General features: G+C 45.8%; 1 protein-coding gene across 4 annotated transcripts; it reads left to right on the plus strand.

Moving 5' to 3' along the window:
• Positions 1 to 1,214: 1,214 nt before the first annotated feature.
• LOC110203445 (uncharacterized) lies at positions 1,215 to 16,921 on the plus strand. Of its 4 annotated transcripts, XM_020979948.2 has the most exons (7): positions 1,284 to 1,299; positions 4,181 to 4,408; positions 9,089 to 9,275; positions 9,799 to 9,918; positions 10,037 to 10,112; positions 12,583 to 12,774; positions 13,478 to 16,921. In XM_020979948.2, the coding sequence occupies exons 4-7, from the start codon at positions 9,823 to 9,825 to the stop codon at positions 14,884 to 14,886; spliced, it is 1,773 nt and encodes a 590-aa protein (XP_020835607.1). In that variant the 5' UTR covers positions 1,284 to 1,299; positions 4,181 to 4,408; positions 9,089 to 9,275; positions 9,799 to 9,822; the 3' UTR covers positions 14,887 to 16,921. The 4 variants fall into 4 exon arrangements, with proteins under 4 accessions (XP_020835606.1, XP_020835608.1, XP_020835607.1 ...); XM_020979947.2 differs by lacking the exon at positions 4,181 to 4,408 and having other exon boundaries at positions 1,215 to 1,299; XM_020979949.2 differs by lacking the exon at positions 4,181 to 4,408 and having other exon boundaries at positions 1,215 to 1,299; positions 9,089 to 9,168.
• The last annotated feature ends 4,610 nt before the right edge of the window (positions 16,922 to 21,531 follow it).

The following is a 21,531-nucleotide window of genomic DNA, read 5'->3' on the forward strand; positions in this document are numbered from 1 at the left end:
CAATGCAGGAAGAGCTGGGCATTTTCTGACATGGCCAGTGAGGGCATCTCTTTGCTGGACTATGCAGCTTTGTATTGAGGGCTTTATATTTAGGAGTTTTTTCCCCTTTGATTTGCTCAATAGGGGTAGAGTAGAGATGTAGTGGGAGGGACAGATTAATAAAAGGAAAAATGAAAACATAACACTGCTCTCTGGGAGGAGGAGGGAGAGGCACCAGGTTGAAAGAAATGCCAAGGGAAGAGACCAGCAAGGAATGCTTTGATGAAGATACAAAATAAAAATTTCCCATTTTTAAACCCACATAAACACATGCTTTCTCCGATGAATTAGTCCTCATCTGAAGCTCAGAATCAGCTCACACAAAACATCAAATGCACTTTATATTTTGAGGCCTAAAGCAAGCTCTGTGCAATGAGTTTTGAGGGAGACATATCAAAATTCTTTAGCAGGGGAAGGGAAGGGAATAAACATTTATATAGCACCTACTGTGTGCCAGGGCACTGTGCTAGCACTTTACAAAATGTGATCTCTTTTGATCCTCCTCATAACAACCCTTGGAGGTAAGTGCTATCATATCATGAGCCCCATTTGACAGATGAGGAAACTGAGGCAGGCAGAGGTGAAGTTACATAAGCAGTGTCTGAGACCAGATTTGACCTCTAGGGCCTGTATTTTATACACAGTACCATTTCACTGGTTTAGGCAGAGGTTAAAGTAGATGGTCTCTGAGGTCCCTTTGACTCTAAGATCAGTGAGGGGATATTGCAAAGCGGTACTGGGCTAGGGAAGCAGGGCAGTCAGGTCGCCAGCACCTGGTTTGGCTGGGGGCAAAGCACCTCTCTTCTCCAGGCCTTAGTTTCCCCACCTTTCAAATACGGCGGCGTTAGACTCGAAGATCTCTAGGCCAACCTGGAGTTGTGACAGCCTAGGACACCACCCATGATAAGACCCTGGTCCTCCATGGGCTCTGTAGAACGGGATGATGAGACTAGAGGATCCTCACAATCACGCTTCTCCTCCACGAGTGTTCTGTGAGCTAGGCGGGTGCCCTTGGGCCAGGCTCTTCCCCGATGTGGGCCTCAGTTTGCCCTAGGTACCGTGGCTGGCCTGGCTGAATCTGCACTGAAGGCCTGAGGCCTCTGGGGGACGGGCTTGAACCACGGACCAGCGAGACGCAACGCCAAGACGTCCGAGGCATCCTAGAGCGGCACCGGAAGTAGTCTGGCGGGGTGAGGAGGGGGCTCCCGGTGGAGGAAGATGGATTTCCGGCGGTGCCATTTTGTGCTACCCGGTGCTCGGGTAAGTGTGCTAGGGGGCGAGGGGCGGGCGGTGGGCCCTGGGCGCTAGCGCTCTCCCTTCTCTCCACCCCCCCACCCTCCGTCCGTCCGTGGCGGGGAGGAGGTCACGCCAGGAGCCCTGCCTTGGGCCTCGGCCCCCTCCCCGTGGCGGGACTCGTCTAGCTTCCTTCTCCTACCACCTGCGGCCCGCACATGCGCAATAGCGCCCCCGGCCTGGCGGGTTAGGGGTGCGAGCTGGCCTGGACCTGCCCTCTCCCCTCCCCCCTCCGTCGCGTCGCGTCCCGTCCAATCCCGTCAGTGGAAGCCGAGCAACGGGGCCCACTCAGTCAGGCAGCAAGTGCTTACTAAGCGCCTACTGTGTGTAAGGCAGGCTCTGGGGAGGTCCGAGATTAAAGAGAGGCAGCTCTCGAGGGTAATGAAACAAAGCGGAGGGCCCCCGGCCTCCCGAGAGCTCCTCCCCTGGTCGAAGCCGTGGGGGCTGTCCTAGGGCACGTGATTCTGCCTCCCTGGGGCTCTAATTCCCCCAGCTGGGTCCTGGATCTTAATGTCACGTCGCATCTGGACATCTTTGGGGGGTGCCCGGTATTTTCCCATTTTGGATAGAAGCCAGTGGCATTTTAGGGACGGGGTTGGATGCTTGGCTAGCTTGGCTCCTTTAGTCTCCCTGCCACTTCCCAGCAAGGGGTCTTGGCCACAGTTGGAGTTTCATTGCCAGCAATTTTGAAGCTGATGGATGGTGAGAGTAGAAAGAAGCTCTGTGGGTTTTGGTGAGCCCCAGTCATTCTTAAGGCCTCCGAACCTTTTGTGCTGGGGTGTAATAACTACCCTCTGCTTTCTAACACTCATCTCTCTTGTAACCTCACCGCGTTACTTTGTAACTTGAAGAGTCGAGATCGGTGGTTACTAACGGTTGAGCCCGTGGCTATTCTAAGTAAATTGTGGAAAGAAATGGGCTTGTTCAGTGATTTTTGTGGAAAGGCAGAGCATTATGGGTTGTGAGGAGATGGCCTTGATGACGATAGAGTATAATCTACTAGCTAGATGTTTTTTCCGGGGCAAGTCCACAGCAGATTTTTGCTGTGAAATTTATGTTACTTAAGATCCTTAAGTTGTTTTTTTTTTAGTAGTTAAGATTTGCAATTTCATCATGGTGAAGGATCCTGGTTTGTAGGAGAAGTTGGCATCACAGAGCCTAAGTTCGAATCCTGGCACTGGCACTTATTACCTTTATGACTTAACCTCACTAGACCTCATGTTTCCTCATGTATAAAATGAGAATGATACTATCAGGACCTACCTCACAGGCTTGTTGTGAGGAACAAATGAAATAATGTATGTAAAGCACTTTGCAGACCTTACTGAAATCTACAGCCTTCATTATTATTGTGGGCCCTTCAAGCAGAGCATTTCCCCATACCTTCACATCTTACTAGGCCACCCTGTGGAAACAACCCCCAGCCCTGGAACAACACACAGAGTCTCTCATCAACTTGGTAGGCTCTGCCAGATTGTTTACTCCTCGGGTCAGACACCTTTCTGGCCCTCTGAAGCATTGGACGACCCCTTTAGGGGAGGTCATAGACTCCCCCAAGTTGGAAGAGATCTAAGACTCCATAGCTGAGGAAGAGAAATCCCCTCTACAATAGGGCTCTTCTTCACAGAATATTTTTAAAGACGTACAATAAAATACATAGGAGTACAAAGGAAAACAATTACATTAAATCACAAGTTATTCAAATATGTTTTAAAGAGTTCACAGACCCCAGGTAAAGAACCCCTAGATATCTCTGGGAAGAGGTCATCCAGCTTCCTGAGGTAGCCCCTTCTAGGTAGTGCTGACTGTCAAAAAGGTTTTCCTTCTATCCAGCAGAAATCTGCTTTCCTGCAACAGTCATCCCATTTCTTAATTTTTAAGCCAATCCCTCACCCAAATAACTGCTGCAAATACAGTTATAATGCCTTCTCTGCTTTTTGGAGGTGTGTCTCAGGGTTGGGAACCATATTTTAGCCACATAAAAACATGAGGTGGTGGGGAACTGACTTAAACTATACAGACAGTTCTCACTTTTTGCAAATCTGCATTTCTCCCCAAAATATATCCATATTAACATTACAGTGCAGTACTGTGTCCTCTTCCTTCTCTGATTCTCCTGCTCCCCAGCTTGGTACTCTGAGGCTTCCCCCCACTCCACCCCCCCTCAAAAAAAGCCCACTCCAAGTGAAAGTAGAACTGATTTGGAGAGTGACCACCTCTACCTTGAGGGCAGGGGATTTGGCTTGAGACCTCCAAGCTGAGAGAAGAGACCTTTGCCACATCCTCCCATGTGATTCCCCCACCCTGACCCCATGTATGTATCTTCCTGGTCTGGGTACCCAGTACCTTGTATCCTCTGTTCTCTTCTGTCTGTGTCCTTGTCCCAGTCCAGCCACAGGGCCCCACCACCCCCAGTCCCCCCCCCATCCCTTTCTGGTTCCAGATGTTCCTCCTCCTGCTTTCTGTTCCATACTTGAATTACTATAAAAATCGCTTTATGAAGAGGTCTGCCGAACAGTCCACTTATGTAAAGCTAGAACTGTCTGAATTGAGAGAGATAGAGTGTGTGTGAGAGTATGTGTGTGTGTAAAGACAGAGTAAGAAAGAGTACCCATCTGCGAGTTAGGAGACCTTGTTTATAGTCCTGGTTCTGCCACATGTGATCTAGCAAATCCTTTCTGGACCTTTTTTCCTAGTGTAAAACAGCTATTAATTTTTGTTTTTAACTTGTTTTTCAAGTAAACATTTGTTTTCTTTTCTCTGCTCCACCCCTATTTCTTCTCTCTTCCCCCCCCCTTTCCTCTCTCTCTCCCTTTCTTTCTCCCGCTCTCCCCTCTCTTGAGACCAGGTTTCCCCATTTCATCCAGGTTAGAAGTGCAGCAACCACTCATGGACCCAGTCTGAGCAACCTGTTTGAACTGGGTTGGCCAATCCCATCCCTCCCAGCCTGGTGACCTCTGCTCCTGGAGGCTCACCATATTGTTCCTGCACATGGTCTGGACACCTGATGAGTCTAGCGCTCTGAAGCTCAGAACTCCCTAGCTTGGGAGAGCTACCAGCCTCAGCCTCTCCAGTAGTAAGGACCATAAGCATGCTCACTTTCCCCATTTCCTCACATTTAAAAGAAAAAGAAAACCAAAACCCTTGTAACAAATATACATAGTCAAGCAAAATAATTCCCACATTGTCCGTGTCCAAAAATGTGTCTCGTTTTGCAGTTTGGAGTCCATCCCCTATCAGGAGGTAGGTAGCATAGGTGATCATCAGTTCCTTTGGAATCATGGTTAGTTGTCCCATTGATGGGCATTGTTGAGTCTTGGAAAGTTGTCGTCTTTACAGTGTTGTTATTGTGAAGATTGTTCTTGTGGCTCTGCTCACTTCACTGTGTATCAGTTCATGCAAGCAATCCTCGCTTTTGCTGACACCATCCCCTTCATCATTTCTTAGAATTCTGTAATTCAGGTTGTCTTCAGAGTTACTCTGATGCTGGTGGGAATAGGGTTGAGCAGGGTCACTTAAAGTAATTATATGTAGATTAAAAAGCCAGAGCAGTACGTTGGCCCCCTTGAAGGCTTCAGCTTCCTATCAGGTAATTTGGAAATCCCGACCTACTGACCTACTCCCTCTTCCAGTGCTGGGACTCCCTTAAGGGTCTAGTGCTTGTATTAGTTTCTCAACGTCCTAGTAAGAAGAGGGCTAATGATTTCATATGCAAGATAGATAAAGAATTGATTTGAATTTATAAAACTAAAAGCCATTCCCCACTAGATAAATGGTTGAAGGATATGAACAGGCAGTTTTTAAAGGAAAAAAATCCAAGCTATCAACAACCATGTGAAAAAATTCCAACTCATTAAAAATGGAGAAACATAAAGTAATGAAGTTCTACCTCACACCCATCAGATTGGTAAAAAAAGGTAGAAAAGGGAAACGGCTAGTGTTAGAGGGACCATGGGAGAATGGGTGCACTTGGGAGTCAGCCCAGCCATTCTGGGGAGCATTCTGTAACTTCCCCCAAAGTTACCAAACTGGATGGACCCTTTGACCCAGCAGTACCACTCCTAGGCCCATGCCTCATATGCGTACCTCTTTTTGTAGTAGTCCCAGACTGGCAGGCTGCCTTTAATGCCATGATATCCATCAGAAAAGGGCCAGGAACACGGCCTACTCTCATGAAGCACATTTAGCAATGGTGAAAAAGGAGCAGAGCCTGCTGGGGGGGAGAGGAGGGGGCTTTAGACTCATTTTGCTTGGCCCCTGTGGGTGGAAGTTGAAGACAGGCAGATCTTGGCTTGGTGTAAAGGAAAACTTACTAATTTGTACGGTTTAAAAGTACAGTGAGCTGCCTTAGAAGGTGGTGTACCTGCTGCACTCAGTGATGTGACATAACTCACCCGGGGCTTTGCTGCCAGCTCTCTGCCTGCTTCCCCTCAGAGGCTTGGTGACTTGGGGGCTTTTCTCAGAGAGATTTCTTTTTGGCTTCAGCTGCTTGAGGCTTATGTTTGTTGTTGGTAACTTAGGAAGGAAGTTGGAGTTTGACCACATCTGGATCTATTACTTGAAGACCCTGACATTTCGTTCATAGCACCCACTATGGGCTAAACACTTTGCAGTTATTATCCCCATTTTACAAACAGGCAGACAGGTCAAGTGACTTGCCCAGGGTCACACAGCTAGTAAGTCTGAGGTCAGATTTGAACTCAGGTCTTCTGTCTCTAGGCCCAGCACTGTAGGCACTGCACCACCTAGCTTTAATTGGCTATCTTTGTGATTTTATGAAAATCTTAGGGATAGCTTTTGTTTTCACATCACCTTTATTTCCAGCCCTATCCCTCTTGCTTCTCTGCCCTTATAAAAAATTCAAAAAAGACCAAAAATGAAGTTCATCAAAACCTGTCTATGCCTTGGTTGTGTTTGGCAATGTGTTTACTGTTCCACAGCCATTGTATGCCTAGTTCTGCTTACTTTACTTTGCATTAGTTCATATAAGTCTTCCTGAGCCTCCCCAAATTCTTCATGTTCATCATGCACAGTAATACTCCATTACATTAAACAGCCGCTAAGCAGTTCTTTTTTTTTGGGGGGGGGTGAGTCAGTTGGGGTTAAGTGACTTGCCCAGGGTCATACAGCTAGTAACTGTTATGTGTCTGAGGCCGTATTTGAACTTAGGTCCTCTTGACTCCAAGGCCAGAGCTCTACCCACTGCATCACTTGGCTGCCCCTAAGCATTTCTAAAGAACCTATTATGTGACTTCTGACCAGGAGGGCTGCTGAATGGAGGTATAATACTCAGCTCTCATACTCCTACTCTAGTAAAAACCTGCAATTTACATCAGGCTCACTAATGATCAAGAAATCCAATGAGAAACTACAGGGAGTTTGTTTTTCCTCCCTAGACCTTCACAAAAAGTCAGCCAAAAGCCTGTGGCAAATATGGAAGGGGCCCTGTCAGCAAAGCCACTGACATCCCAGGCAAACAGGTTAACGGCCGACAGAGCAACCTTTGGTCCAGAGATAGGCCCAGTGTCTGGAGGCTCCCCTCATAAAGACCCAGAAGGGTCAGAAGGCCTCTGGTTGGTGAGAAAGCTCTGGGTGGGGACCTTGGAAGTTGTAGAGAGTGGCAAAGACAAAAATATCGGGTCACCAAGACCAGAACAGGACCTAGACCAGGAAAACCCAGGTACCCAGTTCTGTCCTGAGACACCGTAGCGGGCCCTAAAGATCTCATACTCTGAGCCTTAAAGATTGGGTCAGGGGGGAGGAAATCGGAGCAGGAACCCAGGAGTCCCAGGGTGAGGTCAAGCAGAGCTTCTCACTCCCCCCCAAAAGAGCAATAAGAGACAGAGCTTGTCCCTGGCCCAAAGCCTTATGTCAGGGCCCAAAGCCTTATTTCAGGGCCTAAAGCCGGAGAGCTGAGTAATTTGTAGAAAATGCTGACCAATATCAAAAAATAACAGTAAATTTAGAGATCCCCTCAAAGGATATCTCCCAGAAGCCTCTGCAAGCAGACACTGGAAGGACAAAATGCATTTTCCACAAAGAGTACATGAATACCTAGAAGAAATAAAGCAAGAGACCAGATAAAAAAAATAAGTAACTGCTCCAAAGGTAAGGATCACAAGGAGAATCAAAAGCTTAGAAGAGAAAGTGGGAAACCTTGCCAAGTACCAGATGCCCTGAAAAGACGCTGTCTCCGTGGCCCGCTCACTGTCCCGAATCTGCTCCCTTGGTCGAGCAAACTGTCCTTTGAGTCAAAAGATAAGACAGAAAGGAAGTTCCCTGGGGAGGGGCCTCATGAGCTCCCCACCTTAATCCTAAAAACTCTTATATGTTTTTCTTGCCCATGCTGGGACCCAGACCCATCTGTCTAGGGGTAAATTTAAATCAAATTGCCCCAAGTCCTTCTGGAAACTTCCTTTCCCTGCTGGTGTTGTCAGAATGTAGATTAACTCATATCTTCTCAGAATGGAGTGAACAGAACCAGGAGACCAATTTTAAAGATAACAACCACGGTGTAAAGACTCTGACCGAGAGCCCATGTAGCTCAGGCCAGTTTGGCAATTTGATTTGTTTTGACCATGTACATTTGTCCCAAGGGTTTTTGTTTTTCTTTTTTTCCTGTGGTGTGGGGTGGGGGTGATGGTGAGAGGGAAAGATAATAAATTTTCTTTAATTGGAAAAAATTATGATTTGAAAAAATGATGAAAAGTGATTTCAGAGAATTCTGGGTAGCATGAACCAATGCAGAGTGAAGTGAGCAGAAGCAAGAGGAGAACAACGCTTCCCTTTTTCCAGCTTCCTTGTTACTCTCGAGGGCACCACCATTCTGTTTCCATCCTATACTCAGCTTTTCTGAGCCTCAGTTTCTAATTCTATAAAATGAAGATTGTGCAGAATGAAACACTTGGAAAATTGTCAGGAAAATGCCTTCCTTATTTCCCTCTCTCTTTCCTCCTTCCTTTATTAAGAGCTTCTTACATGCCAAGCACTGAGCTAAATACTAGGCATACAAAGAAACATAAAACAGCCCCTGCCCTCAGTGACCTCACATTCTGTTGGCGGAGGTAACATGCAAATAACTGGGAACTGCATGATGTATAAAGAGAAGATGCTGGGCAGTGTGCAAAGGGGCCAGTTGGGAAAGGTATCATAGAGAAGCTGGGAGCTGAGTGGAATCTTTTTTTTTTTAATTTCGAACTTACTTAAACACCAAAAATGAACATGTCCACGGGAGAGTGAAGCCCAAAACGGGACTCTGTTTCCCATGACTTGATTGTGAAGAAAGGGCTTTCTAGAGCTCCACTTGTGAGGAGGGCTTTGGATTGTTCTCATTAGCTTCTCTGCATTCATCCCCAATGAGCTTGTGCCAGTGGGGAAGGCTTCTTACCTAGACTGACGACCCCTTCCATCCGCGTATGCAGGGCCTGCATTTTGGCAGTTGGGGTTAAGTGACTTGCCCAGGGTCACACAGCTAGTAAGTGTCAAGTGTTTGGTCTGAGGCCAGGTTTGAACTCAGGTCCTCCTGACTTCAGGGCCAGTGCTGTATCCACTGCACCACCTAGCTGCCCCCATTCACTTTTAAATTCATATTAAACTGTTAAGGCTTAGAACTGCTCTAAGACCTTGAGCAGACACTGGGTGAAGAGCCAACTGGGCCCAGAATTGAGTAGGAGGAGGAGATTGGAAATTTTGCAGTGCTTTTATACGGCCCCAAGCTTCTCCCTAAAAACAACTGTCTACCTTTTTATTTTTTCAGTTATGCTATACGGGCCTGAGTCCAGGAATACCAGTCTGTGAAGAATTCAAGTTGTCATTTACTCAAAGGGCAATGGAGAGGTACATGGTGGGCATGAGTATAGACTGTAATCTATGACCAGCAAAGAGATTCCCAGGAGAACCAGCATAAAGGATGTCATCAGGGAGCTGTACAGTGACAGAAGGAGGTAGGCTGTTTGGGTGATGATGTGAAGAATTGTTAACAGATCAAGAGAGGAGGCCCCCTGGCATGGGGGGCAAACCCCTCATGGAGGATTTAGAAGTTGAGTCTTGAGGAAAGATAATGACCTCATTGGGCAGAGATGAGGAGGGCGTGTAGGATAGCTGAGGTAAAAGCACTGATGTGGGAAGGGACATGATGAGATCTGTGTTTATCTGCATTGTAAAGGACAGGATGGCTTGATGGGTAGTAGTGTGAAATGAGGCTTAACAAGGTGGGTTGGAGCCAGGTTGTGGAAGCCCTAGAATGCCATACGAACAAGTTTGGATTTTATCCCAGAGGGGATATGGAGCCTCTGGACGTTTTTGCATAGGGGGAATGACATTGTCAGATTTGTGCATTAAGAAGCTTCACTTAGGAGACCCATTCAGCTGCTATCGCAGTCTAGGCAGGAGGTTGATAGCTGTTGGAGTGAGGGCTGGCATGGTGCTCTGGATGTTTTCCCTTGTCTCTTGTTTCTTCTCCACTAGGAGGAGTCCTGGTGTCCAGACCTGATGTGGTCTCCACTCTGGTTTGAGGGGAAATGCCTTATGTCCAGCACATACAGGGACCTGAGGATGGAGAATGCTAACAATGTAGGCCCTGCCCAGGTGAGTGAGGGAGGGAGCGAGGGCCACATGCCAGCACTCCTTTGTTGGAGAGCTACCAGTCAGGCGGATGCCCATTTGTGGTTCCATTTTCCTTTGCTCTTCCCTCCTTGCTTCCCAGGTTTTCACCCTGTGTCCAGATGGGGAATGCAGGACCCTGGAAGACAGCAGCCATGCCCCCAGTAGCCAAGTCCCAGGTAAGCTCTAGTTCCTTCTCTCTTTGGTCACCTCTTCTGCCTGGATGTCACTTCATCTTTCCTCACCATCCCCCAAAGGGATCATGGGAAGTCACATTGCTTTTTGGGGCCTTTGTTTCTGTGTCTGTAAAATGAAAATAGTCATATTTGAACTCTCCACCCTCCTAGGTGTTGTAAGGGTCCGCTGAGATAATGCCTTGAACCTGCTTTGTGAGTCTCACAGTGATTAATACATGGGTGTTTAATAATAATATTGATGGAAGTGAAATTTAAATTTGTTGGAAAGAGATATAGGCCCTTTGAAAAACAGGTGTCTGCCAGTGGGTACTTTATGTTTATACTTGTGTTGGTCCAAGACTCAGCTTATTTAGGGAAAGACTTTTTGTTAGCGTCTTGAGGGCAAGGTACAGGTAGGTACCAGTGTGTGTATTGGCTCCATAGTGCCTGGGAAAGGACACTGGTACACTTGAATGACCACCAGACTTGGAGTTGGGAGATCTGGCTTGTGGGCATGACTCTGCATGTACTGTATAACCTTGGCCCCCTCTGGCCTTGGATTTCTTTATGGTAAAATTTGTAAAGTGTTGACTCCGAGCACTATTCATATAATTAGCTGATTAAGACCTGAGATCTTTTCATCATCTAGTCCAGTCTTCCATTTTACCAATGTGGAAACTGAGGCCCAGATGATTTCGATGACTTTGAAGGTTCCACAGCTATTGGGTAGCAGAGTTGATATTTGAATCTAGTCCTCTGGCCTCTAATCCAGTGCTTTTCCCACATTAGGATATTGTCTGTCCTGTGCCATGTTGAGCCCCCAAATGAAATAATGTATGTGACGTGCTTAGAAATCTAAAAGCGTTATATAGAAGTGTGACCAATAATAAAAATAGGAAGGAGCAATCACATCAAAAGTATACTTTGGATCAAGGGATAAAGTCTTTTTTGGAAAACGGAGATTTATGAATTGTATTGTATGTTTTGCCCTGTGCTAAGATGGTAGCCCAGCTCTGTAACTTACTACCTGTGCAACCTTCATTTAACCTCTCTGGGACTCAGTTTACTCCTCTGTAAAATGAGGAGGTTGGTTGAGATAACCCCTGGGGATCCTTCCAGTTCTAAATCTCTGATCCTATGTATCATTCCATTTGCTTTTTTCTAAAAAATTTGGTATCTAAGACTTCTTTCACTTTGCTTATAAGAAGCCTTTCTGCTTAAATCTGTAGGGTAAGAATTGAAGGGGACCAACCACATGCCCTTGTAGGAAAGACTCAAGAATCCCAGTTAGGGCCGGCAGAGGAAAAAGACTTGTCTGAGGTCACAGGCCAGCAGGGCAGATTTTGAGTCAGAAGAACAGAGTTCAAGTCACTCAACCTCAATCCTCTGGGCCTCGGTTTCCCCCTTTGTGAAATGGAAGTAACATTGGTACTGCCTAGTTGTTGTGAGGGTCAAGTGACATAATGGAGGTAAAGTTCTTTGTAAATCATAAGGTATTATTTGATTTATAATAATTGTTATCATAGCCCTGATGAAGGAAAGGAACACCTTCGTATATTGCGCTAGCTATACAGCAAGGGGTGAAAGGTCCGAGAAAAATGTGTTGTTTGTAAACAGGTCACTCAGGGAAGTGGGTTGTAGTAGTCAGAGAGCTGGCCTCAAGGAAGCCAGGAAGACCTGGGTATACGTGCCATTTCTGCCCCAGGCTGGCTGTGTTACTCCGGGCGAGTCCCGCCACCTCTCAGTGCTCTGGGCAGCTCTCAAAGCCTGCAGATTGCAGAGATGGTGCTGGCCTGCATTGGTAGGAGGAAACTGGCCCCACTGAAGGCTAGTTTGAGATGATCCACATTTGATTCTGCCATGCTCTCTCCATCTGTGGCTTCGTTGGCACTGCTGGCAGATACCTGCTCTTGCTCTGACCCAGGATATAGTGACATTCTGTTTTATGCACATCCTGATTGTAGAAGTTTACCCCAGCCCTTCCTCTGGCTTCGTTCTTGACTCTTTCCCTTTCAGAAAGCCCTCATCCTTTCCTCTGGCTTCATGAAGAAGTAACTCATCCCATGAGCTTTTTGATGACCTCCTTTTCTGTGGTTTTCTGAAGCACTTCATTGACTTTAGGCCTAGGGGTGAGCTGCTCCATTTGGGCAGTTAGAGTATTTCTAGGCTTCTGCCTAGAAGCCAAGCCTGATCTGGGCAGAAGTAGAAATGGGCAGCTTTTTTTAGGTGTGGACACATTTCTCACTGTGTGAATTTGCAGTAGGGGAATCTGCCCAGTCTACCTCCTCCAGGGATGTTCCTGTCCCTGGTACTTCATGTTCTTAGCAGAGGCTGATCCTTACCCTCCTGTACCCAGGCTACTGACTTACCTTTATCAAACCCCATATGGGAGGGCACTTTGTTCTACTCCCTTCAGTGGCCTTTCTAATGTAATTTCCTTTTCTCCTTTGTATCCCTCATGCTGGCATACCAGGTGCTAGTACTGAATTCTGGGAGAACTCTGTATTTTTGGCCCAAACCATCGTTCCCCAGCTCCCTCTCTCGTTAGAAGGGTTTCCAGTTTCAAAACCTGACCTGGCCTCCCAGATGGATAGAGGTGAAAGGCTGTGCATCCAGAACCTTCAGGGAATGGAGGACAGAGAGGTCCTGAAAGGTGCTTATCCAGGTGAGTTGTGGGAATAACATCTAGGTATGAGGGGACTTAGGGAAGTAGGACCCCCCCCTTTTTTTAGTGAGGCAGCAGTAGTAAATTTTTTCATTTTTTTCCCCAGGTCTGCCCAATCCTGGGTGTCTTGGTGCCTGACAAAGAAGAAAATGCTTCCCTTCTTCTCCTCCCTTTGTGATTATATTTTTCCTCAAACCATTGCTTATGCCTCCAGCATCCCCCATGTGTAGTCTTTCATCCTCTCTCAACATTATAGACTCACAGACTGTAAAGTTGGAAGGGACCATGGAGATATCTGAATACAACTTCCTAATTTCCCAGAGGGGCCTTACCAAGTCACAAGATTGGAAAGGACCTCCAAGACAAGTCTGGTCCCACTCATACCAAGTCACATCAGCCCATTCTTCTCCTGTTACCTGCTTCTTTTCTGCTATTCTTATTCATTCCTGCCTTCTCTACTTTGGTCACCCCTTTTCTTCTCAAAAGGCTCTCCCTCATTCTCTTTGTTCATGTTGGTCTCTGTGTCAAGCGACTTCTCTCGTTTACTTCCTGTATTTTCCACTTCCCTACCTTCCTTCTGGTTTAAAAGGGCATTAGGTACACCTAGTAGTCACTTTGATTTGGATTATTCGATTTCCTCTTTCACATCAACAGATTTCTTTTACCCAGCAAGGGTGTCCATATTTTCTATTTCTCATTTCAGACTATGAGATGGAGACTGAAAACAAGGAGGTTATTCCAAAGCAGGAAATTTCTGAAGAAGATGAATTCAAGGGCATGTTGTGGGCAGGACTGCAAAGGACTGTTCCCCAGGAGCCTGAGCTTAAAGAAGCCTGTGACTCTAAGGACAATTTAGAGGAGCACAAGGGAAGGGTAGTGTGGATGAGACTGAGACAGTCTCCTCCTTCCCAAGGGGGTGTCCGTAAAGAAGAGGGAGGATGTGAATATACCAAGTGTGAAAAAAGCTGTGATTTGAGCTCAGCCCCTGTTACAAGTTGTATAGAAACTATAGGAGAAGGATCCCAGAGAAGTGATTTATATGATAAAAGCTTCGGACAGGATTCAGAGCCTCTAACCCATCAGAATGTTAATAATGAAAAAAAACCCTACGAATGTAGTGAATGTGACAAAGCCTTTAGCCGGCGTTCCTACTTTATTGAACATCAAAGGATTCATAGTGGTGAGAAGCCGTATGATTGTAGTGAATGTGGCAAAGCCTTCAGGTGGTATTCAGATGTTGTCTCACATCAGAGAATTCACCGTGGAGAGAAACCTTACCAATGTAATGATTGTGGCAAGGCATTCAGGAAGAGCTCAGATCTCATCCAACATCGGCGGGTTCATAGTGGGGAGAAGCCCTATGAATGTAGTCATTGTGGCAAAGTCTTTGGTCGAAGCTCCAGCCTTATTCGGCATCAAAGAATTCATAGTGGAGAGAAACCCTATGAATGTAGTGCTTGTGGGAAGGCATTCAGAGATATCTCTACTTTTATTAACCATCAGAAAATTCATAGTGGAGAGAAACCCTACGAATGTGATGAATGTGGCAAAGCCTTCAGTCGGAGCTCAAGCCTTATTGAACATCAGAGAATTCACAGTGGAGAGAAGCCCTATGAATGTAACGAATGTGGCAAAGCCTTCAGGTGGTGCTCAGACCTGGTTCCACATCTCAGAATTCATAGTGGGGAGAAACCTTTTGAATGTAATGAATGTAAGAAATCCTTTAGGAAGAGCTCAGATCTTATTTTGCATCAGAGGATTCATAGTGGAGAGAAGCCCTATGAATGTAATCAGTGTGGGAAGGCCTTTAGGAAGAGATCTGATCTAATTCAGCATCATAGAATTCATAGTGGAGAGAAACCTTTTAAATGTAATGAATGTGAGAAAGCTTTTAGGACACGGTCAGACCTCGTTCAGCATCTGAGAATTCATAGTGATGAGAAACCTTATGAATGTAATGAATGTGGGAAAGCCTTCAGGCAGAACTCAGACCTTATTCAGCACCAGAGAATTCATAGTGGAGAAAAGCCCTATGAGTGCAACAAATGTGAGAAGGTCTTCTGTCGAAATTCAAGTCTCATTCGACATCAGAGGACTCACAACAGAGATTAATTTTCAGGGTGTTACTATCCCCTGTCCATACTAGGGACTTAGAGGACAGGACTTCAGTCTGCATAACTTCCTTCTTGTAACAGATGATAAAGGTTGTTTGTGTGACTGATTGATCTATATTATAGAGTGAGGGAACAAGGTTGTCGAAAATTAATGTTTACTACGAGTTATCCTTGGCTTTATTAACTTTCAGAATGGCCTCTCAGGTCAGGGACCGAAATGGAAGAGGGTGAATGGACACCCCAAGGAATTTCCTACACTCATCACTTGTGCTGTCTGCTGTACCCAAAGGGTAAAGGGTATGGGGTGGGGGCATCTTCCTTTTAGGCCATGGCCTGTTCCTTAATCCTTTTCAGCACCTCTCTTCCATAATGACTTTTTTTTTTACAATTTGGCACATTTACAATACTGTCCTTAGCTATCTATTTAGAGCATGTGAATCTGTTTTTATTAGAGTATAAGGAGCACTGATCAGCCAGCCGTATGTGGGCAGGAGCCTGTGGAGTTCAGAGTCCAAACTCAAGGACAATTTCCTGCTCCCCATATAAGCAGAACTAATTTTCATAGATCCCCCAGTCCTTGAGGGAAATTAGAGCATTCTTTCGAACACCCTCCATCCCAACACATAGACACATAAACTTTCCGATTGAAATAACCCTACAATCAACTAACTGACCCCCTCTGTTCCCCACATCCAGAACTCTTTTCTAGGCATCCAGCCCAGCTTAATTTTTTGCTTTACTCTATCTTGGCTCCTCACTTTTGCATTAAATTAAATTTTGTGTATGATGGTGCATATCTGTGGAGATGGTGGTGGTGATGGGGACACACAATCTAGATTCATTTGGGTTAGGGAATTCTCACTGGGGAGAAGGAAGTAGAGCAGCTGGGGCTAAGGATGGGGAGAGCCCACTGAAAGGGGGTAGAGAGGATGACCAGAGCACAGTAGTGGGTAGGGAAGAGTGTCCCCAGCCAGCCTCTTTCCGCTCATCTGGGCCTGGAATGGGAAGCACCTCTCCTTAAGGCCTAACTGGTGCCACCTCCATGAAGCCTTCCCTTAGTGAGCTTTGCTTCAGATTCCTCCTAGCACTTTGCTTGCACTTCTCCTTTGCACTTGTTTCACTCCACCTTGTATGATTTTTGTGGTATTTGCGTCCTTATTGTGAACTCCTTGAGAGTAGGGTCCAAATCATGTATCTTTGTATTCTTGGTGCCAAGCACAGGGCCTTGCACATAGTAGGTGCTTAATTAGTGTTGGTTGATTTATTAAGAAAGGCAAGACTACTATTAAGTATGGGATAGAATCATGGAATTTTAAAGCTGGAAGGGACCTTAGAGATTACTTAATCACTTTATTTTATAGAGGTCAAAAGGAAGTGCAGGGTGTCCAAGTTCCAGGCTTCTGACCGAGCAGTGCTCATTAATAAAAAGAACAACTGGTGGAGTCAGGAAAAACCTGAAAAATCCTTCCCCTGCCACCTACTAGTTTGACTATGGATAAGTCACTTAATCTCTGAATCTCAGTTTCCTTATCTGCAACATGGTGGTAATACCTGTGGTCTTCACTGGGTTTTTTTAAGGATCAAATTAGATCATGTATTTGAAAAGAGCTATTATCACTGGGACTCAGGTGGCCTGGGACTCCGTTCAGTAATTGACTTAACCTGAGGCCTTGAGCAAATCTAACCCCCACCCCCTTAGTTTTGCCCTCTATAAAATGAAGGCTCTACAAGCTTAATTAGAGGAATTCTGATGCCGCCTGTGGAGCCTGGGCTGCCCGGGTATGTCAGAAAAGGCCACATGATGGCTGGATCTGGAAAGGGGTGTAGTGGAATGAGCCTTCCACAGAGAGTTGACACACCTGTGTTCAGGTGTGGCCTGAGCCACTTCCTAGCTTGTGGGAAAATCTCTTTGCCTCTCTGAGCCTCAGCTCCTTATCTGAGGATAACACTTGTACTACCCACCTCACAGGGTTGTTGTGAGGAAAATGTTTTGTAAGTAGTGGACTGCCATGTAAATGTGAGCTGTTAACTAATCTAAAGATTATCTTCTCCTTATTGGGGCCCCTTAAGGGATCTGCAAGTGGAGTGTTTTGAGTATACACTCCTTTGAAGAGGTGAACCAATTCCCCCCCACGCACACACACACACAAGCACAGAGCTGCCAGTTCTGACCAACGAGTTCACTCCAATACAGCCTTCTAGGGGAGCATGGACAGAATGTGGAGGAGGCCAGACGTGGACTCACCAGCACCAGACAGTGTGGTACCCACGGCTCATGTTACCATCTTAGGCGTAAGATTGCTTCCCACAAGCGAGTTGTTGTTTACCTCCACAGCTTCTGACTCCAAGATTTAAAATGTTCCTATGACAAAATCTAGGATTTAGATTTTTTGTTGTTTTTGTTTTTGGTGAGGCAATGGGGTTAAGTGACTTGCCCAGGGTCACACAGCAAGTAAGTGTCAAGTGTCTGAGGCCGGATTTGGATTTTTAAATTAATATTAAGAAAATGATGTATGCCTACTTGAGCTCCATCCACCTTTAAACCCTACAGAATCTGTGCTTCAGAATGCCTGGGGTCAAGCCCTAGCAGCTCTTTCATTACCATTGTCATTGTGACCTTGGGCAAGGCTGAGCCTCCGTTGAATTCCGAGGTTCCTAAACCCCTCTTTCCCTTACAGAATTAACTGTCTGTAAAATGAGGGAGTTGTATAACTTCGTCACTGTGGGTTCCTGTAATCGGAGGTGCGCTGGCCTCGAGCATCCCTAAAATAGTCCTCCAAGGAAGACAGTGGGCAGTACGCAAGCGCAGACTGCATTCAGGGGTGGGATGGGATGGGCGGGGCTGGTTCTTGAGCTCCAGCTCGGCGAGAACTATCGACTCCAATGGCCTCCGGGGCTTGCTAGAGCAGCCCACTTCCTCTCCACTTCCGGCAGCCAGGACCAAGCGTCGCGTGCTAGAAGGGCCTCGGGGGTGGCCATGCCAGAAAGAAAATCGAGCGAGTATTTGAGCTGGACCTGCAGAAACCGTAGCTGGCTTCCCGGAGGAGGAAGCATCTTCTGAGCATGGGTTGGGTGGATGGGGAAAGACTCCTGGAGGGAGAGACAGCATTTGAGCTGAGCCTTGTAGAGTGGTTCAGAGTGTGAGATACGTAGCCGACCTTTAGCCAGCTGCCTTCCCCACTGTAAAGGCACAGGCTGTCTAGGAATTAGGGCTGCAAGCAGTTCCGAGCTTTTGTTTGTTATTGTGCAGGATAGTACTGATCACCCAATGACTAAATCAGTTACTGAGCATCTCAAGGCCCTTACCGGTGCTAAACACAAGAGACAAGACAAAAATGAAACAGCCTTCTAGAATTCCCGGTGTCGTGGGAGGGGACACACGTTCACAAGTGAACACCGGCACACTGACGGTGGGAGGGGGCCCTTAGCAATCAACGGAATCAAGGAAGGTCTCTGGAGCTGAGCTGTACAGGGAGGGAGCCATCAGTTCTAGGAGGTCGAAGTGAGGAAGGAGAAACTTTCGGGCATGGCGTTCTCACCTGCGCCAAGATACCGAGGCCAAGATGGACTGTTGGGTACTGGAGAGGAGATGGGCGGGGTGGGGCTGGGTATTACATAGTGTAATCTGCCTGTAAAGCTAGGCTGGAGCCAGATTGGGAAGCTCTTTAAATGTCAAACAGGACTTTGTGTTATATGCTGAAGGCGATAAGGAGCCACTTAAGTTTATTGAGAAGGAAAATATGCCCGAAGATGATCCATTTGGCAGCTGTGGAGAGAGGAGGTCAGTAAGGGCAGGACATGGAGAGCGCTGATAACAGATCGTGGGAGAGCTCCTTAGGTTCATCCAACTGTCATGGTCACAGTGGTGGGGGTGGGAGAGGGGGCAGGATATGGATGATGAGCCTGCAAAAGAAACCATGGATGAGTGTTTCAGGATGAGAACAAGGACACATCATTTTCAGAATCCGAAAAGACAGTAGGCAACAGTGTTAAGGGCTGCAGAGAAGTCAAGAAGTAGGAAAACTGAGGTCATTGGTATGACGACAAAGAAGTCCTTCGTAGATGACCTTGCAGAAGTAGAATCAGGTGGTTTTTGTAAGCATCTGGGAAGGAGTTAATGTATTGGAGAGGTTGCAAATGAGAAAAAGGAAGGGGAAAATGAAAAGGGCAAGCTTCCAGAGGAGATGGGAGGGCAGTGAGATTTAAGGACACAAGTGGAGAGGTTAACATTAGTAAGAAGAAGGGCCCCTTCCAAATGTGGAGCCAAGGAGAGGATGGAGGATGATATGAAGGTGATTTGAAGAAGAGGGGGCTTGTCATGAATGGGCTCGGCTTTGCCAGTGAAGAATGAGGCCAGGTCCTCTTTTGATGAGGAAGAAGAGGGTAGTTTAGGTGGTTTGAGGAGAGGGAAGTTTGAAACAGATGCTGAAGGGAATACACTAAAGACAGTCAATCAGGAAGAATAACATCGATAACTCAGTTGGGAGTGGAGAATAGTTTCGAGTCAGCACAACTGTACAACTTTGGTCAGCAGTCTTGGGCAACCCATGAGTAGGCTCAAAGTAAGCAGAGGGTAGAAGTGCTGTTTCCAATACTCAACACACCATGTCTTGCCCCATGCTTTTGCTGTCTTCTCTGCCTCCATTCTCTCCCTCCCTCGCCTTCAGGGCTCAGCTCAAGGGCCACTTCCTTCAAGAAACTTTTCTAATTATTACCCTCCTACCTCCTACATCCATAAACAACTGTACTTCATACTTTATGGGTAACTCTCTTTTCATCCAAGTCACTGACAAAAACGTTCAACAGAACACAAGTGTTCCACTAGACAGCTTTCAGGTAGTATAATGATTCTTCTGTGTATATGCATGTATGTATACATATATGTATATATCTATGTATATATATATATGTGTGATATGTGTGTGTGTGTATATATATATATTTTTTTAATTTTTTTTCCTTCTCAACCTATTTCCCAGGTCAATTGCAGTTGCTTTTGATAAGAGGTAATTTATAGTTTATTCTATTTTTCAGTCTTTTGATTTTATTTTAATATTTCTGGTTGGCTCAAGGAATCACTCATTTCTCTTTGGTCCATTCTAATTTTCAGGGAGTCAGTTACTTGGGTAAGGTTTTTTACCCCTTGTACTAAGCTGTTAATTCTCCTAAGTCTAAGTCTCTAGTATGCTCAGTTCATTCCCCTAGAGGAGAGATCTCATTTTGTTTATGTTTTTTAAACTCTAGTTCCATTTCTTTCAGGAATTCTAGTTGAGCTTGTGGCAAGGTTAGGCTTTGTAGATGTTGTGCAGTTATTCTGTTCTTCAGAGTTTTTTGGCCATTCCTGGCTCCAGATGTCAACAAGCATTTATTAAGTGCCTACTATGTGCTAAGCATTGAGGATACAAAGAGAGGCAAAAACAGCCCTTTTGCTCAGGGAGCTCACAGTCTGATGGAGGAGACAACATACAGACAATTAGGTACAGACAAACTCTAGATGGAAGAAATTGGAAATAATCTCAGAACATGAAAGAAAATTGGCAAACTTTACATTAGCCATGGAGAAGACCAGGGAAGTCAGGATGTGGAGATGAGGAAGGAGAGAGGTCTAGGCACAGGTTTACAGCCAGGGAAATGCAGTCAGAAAATGAAGTGTCTTGTTTGAGGAACAGCAGGGGGACCAGTGTCACTGGATCATGGAGTACTTGGAAGGACGGAAAGTGTAAGAAGACTGGAATGCTAGGATGAGGCATAGGTGATGAAGGGCTTAAAAGTCAAATGGAGGATTTTATATTTGAGTCTGGAAGTGATAGAAAATTCTTGAGGTTTATTAAATAGAAGAGTGATACATCAGGCCTGTGCTTTAGGAAGATCACTTTGACAGCTGAGGGGAAAATGAATTGTAGTGGGGAGAGACTTGTGGCAGGCAAAACACCCACTGGGCTATTGTAATAGTCCAGGCATGAGGTGATAATGTCTTGCACCAAAGTGAGGGCAGGGTCAGAGGAGAGAAGAGGTTATAGATGAGAAATGTTATGAAGATAATAGTTGACAGGAATTGGCAATACGTTGAATATGGTGGGATGATGCAGGAGGAGTTGAACCTAAAGGACTGGAAGAGTGGGAGCATCCTCAGCAGCAGTAGGGAAGTTAGGACGAGGGGAAAGATAATTAATTCAATTTTGAACATGTTAAATTTAAAATGGCTACAGGAATCCAGTTTGAGGTGTTCATTAGACATTAGACCAGGAGAGAAGTTAGGGCCGAATTAATAGGCCTGAGAATCATCTGCATACACGTGATCATTTGAATCCATGGGAGATGGTGAGGTCAGCAAGTGAAATAGGATAGAGGAAGAGAAAAGGGACGAAGGCAGAGCTGTAGAAGACACTTATGGTTAGCAGATGTGTTCTGGATAAAGATCCAGCTAAGGAGACTGAAGAGTAGTCAGACAGATAGGAGAAAAAACAAGAGAGAACACTGTCGTCACAAAAACCTAGAGAGAAGAAGGTATCAAGGAGAAGAGGGAGATTGACAATATCAAAGGCTGAAGACAGGTCAGAAAGAACAAGGACTGAGAAAAGGCCATTAGATTTAGCAATTAAGAGATCATTGGCATCATTAGTACCATTGGTATTGGAAAACA

The sequence above is a fragment of the Phascolarctos cinereus genome, unplaced genomic scaffold, assembly GCF_003287225.1.
Source record: "Phascolarctos cinereus isolate Bilbo 61053 unplaced genomic scaffold, phaCin_HiC Scaffold_8;HRSCAF=390, whole genome shotgun sequence".
Classification (NCBI taxonomy): domain Eukaryota; kingdom Metazoa; phylum Chordata; class Mammalia; order Diprotodontia; family Phascolarctidae; genus Phascolarctos; species Phascolarctos cinereus.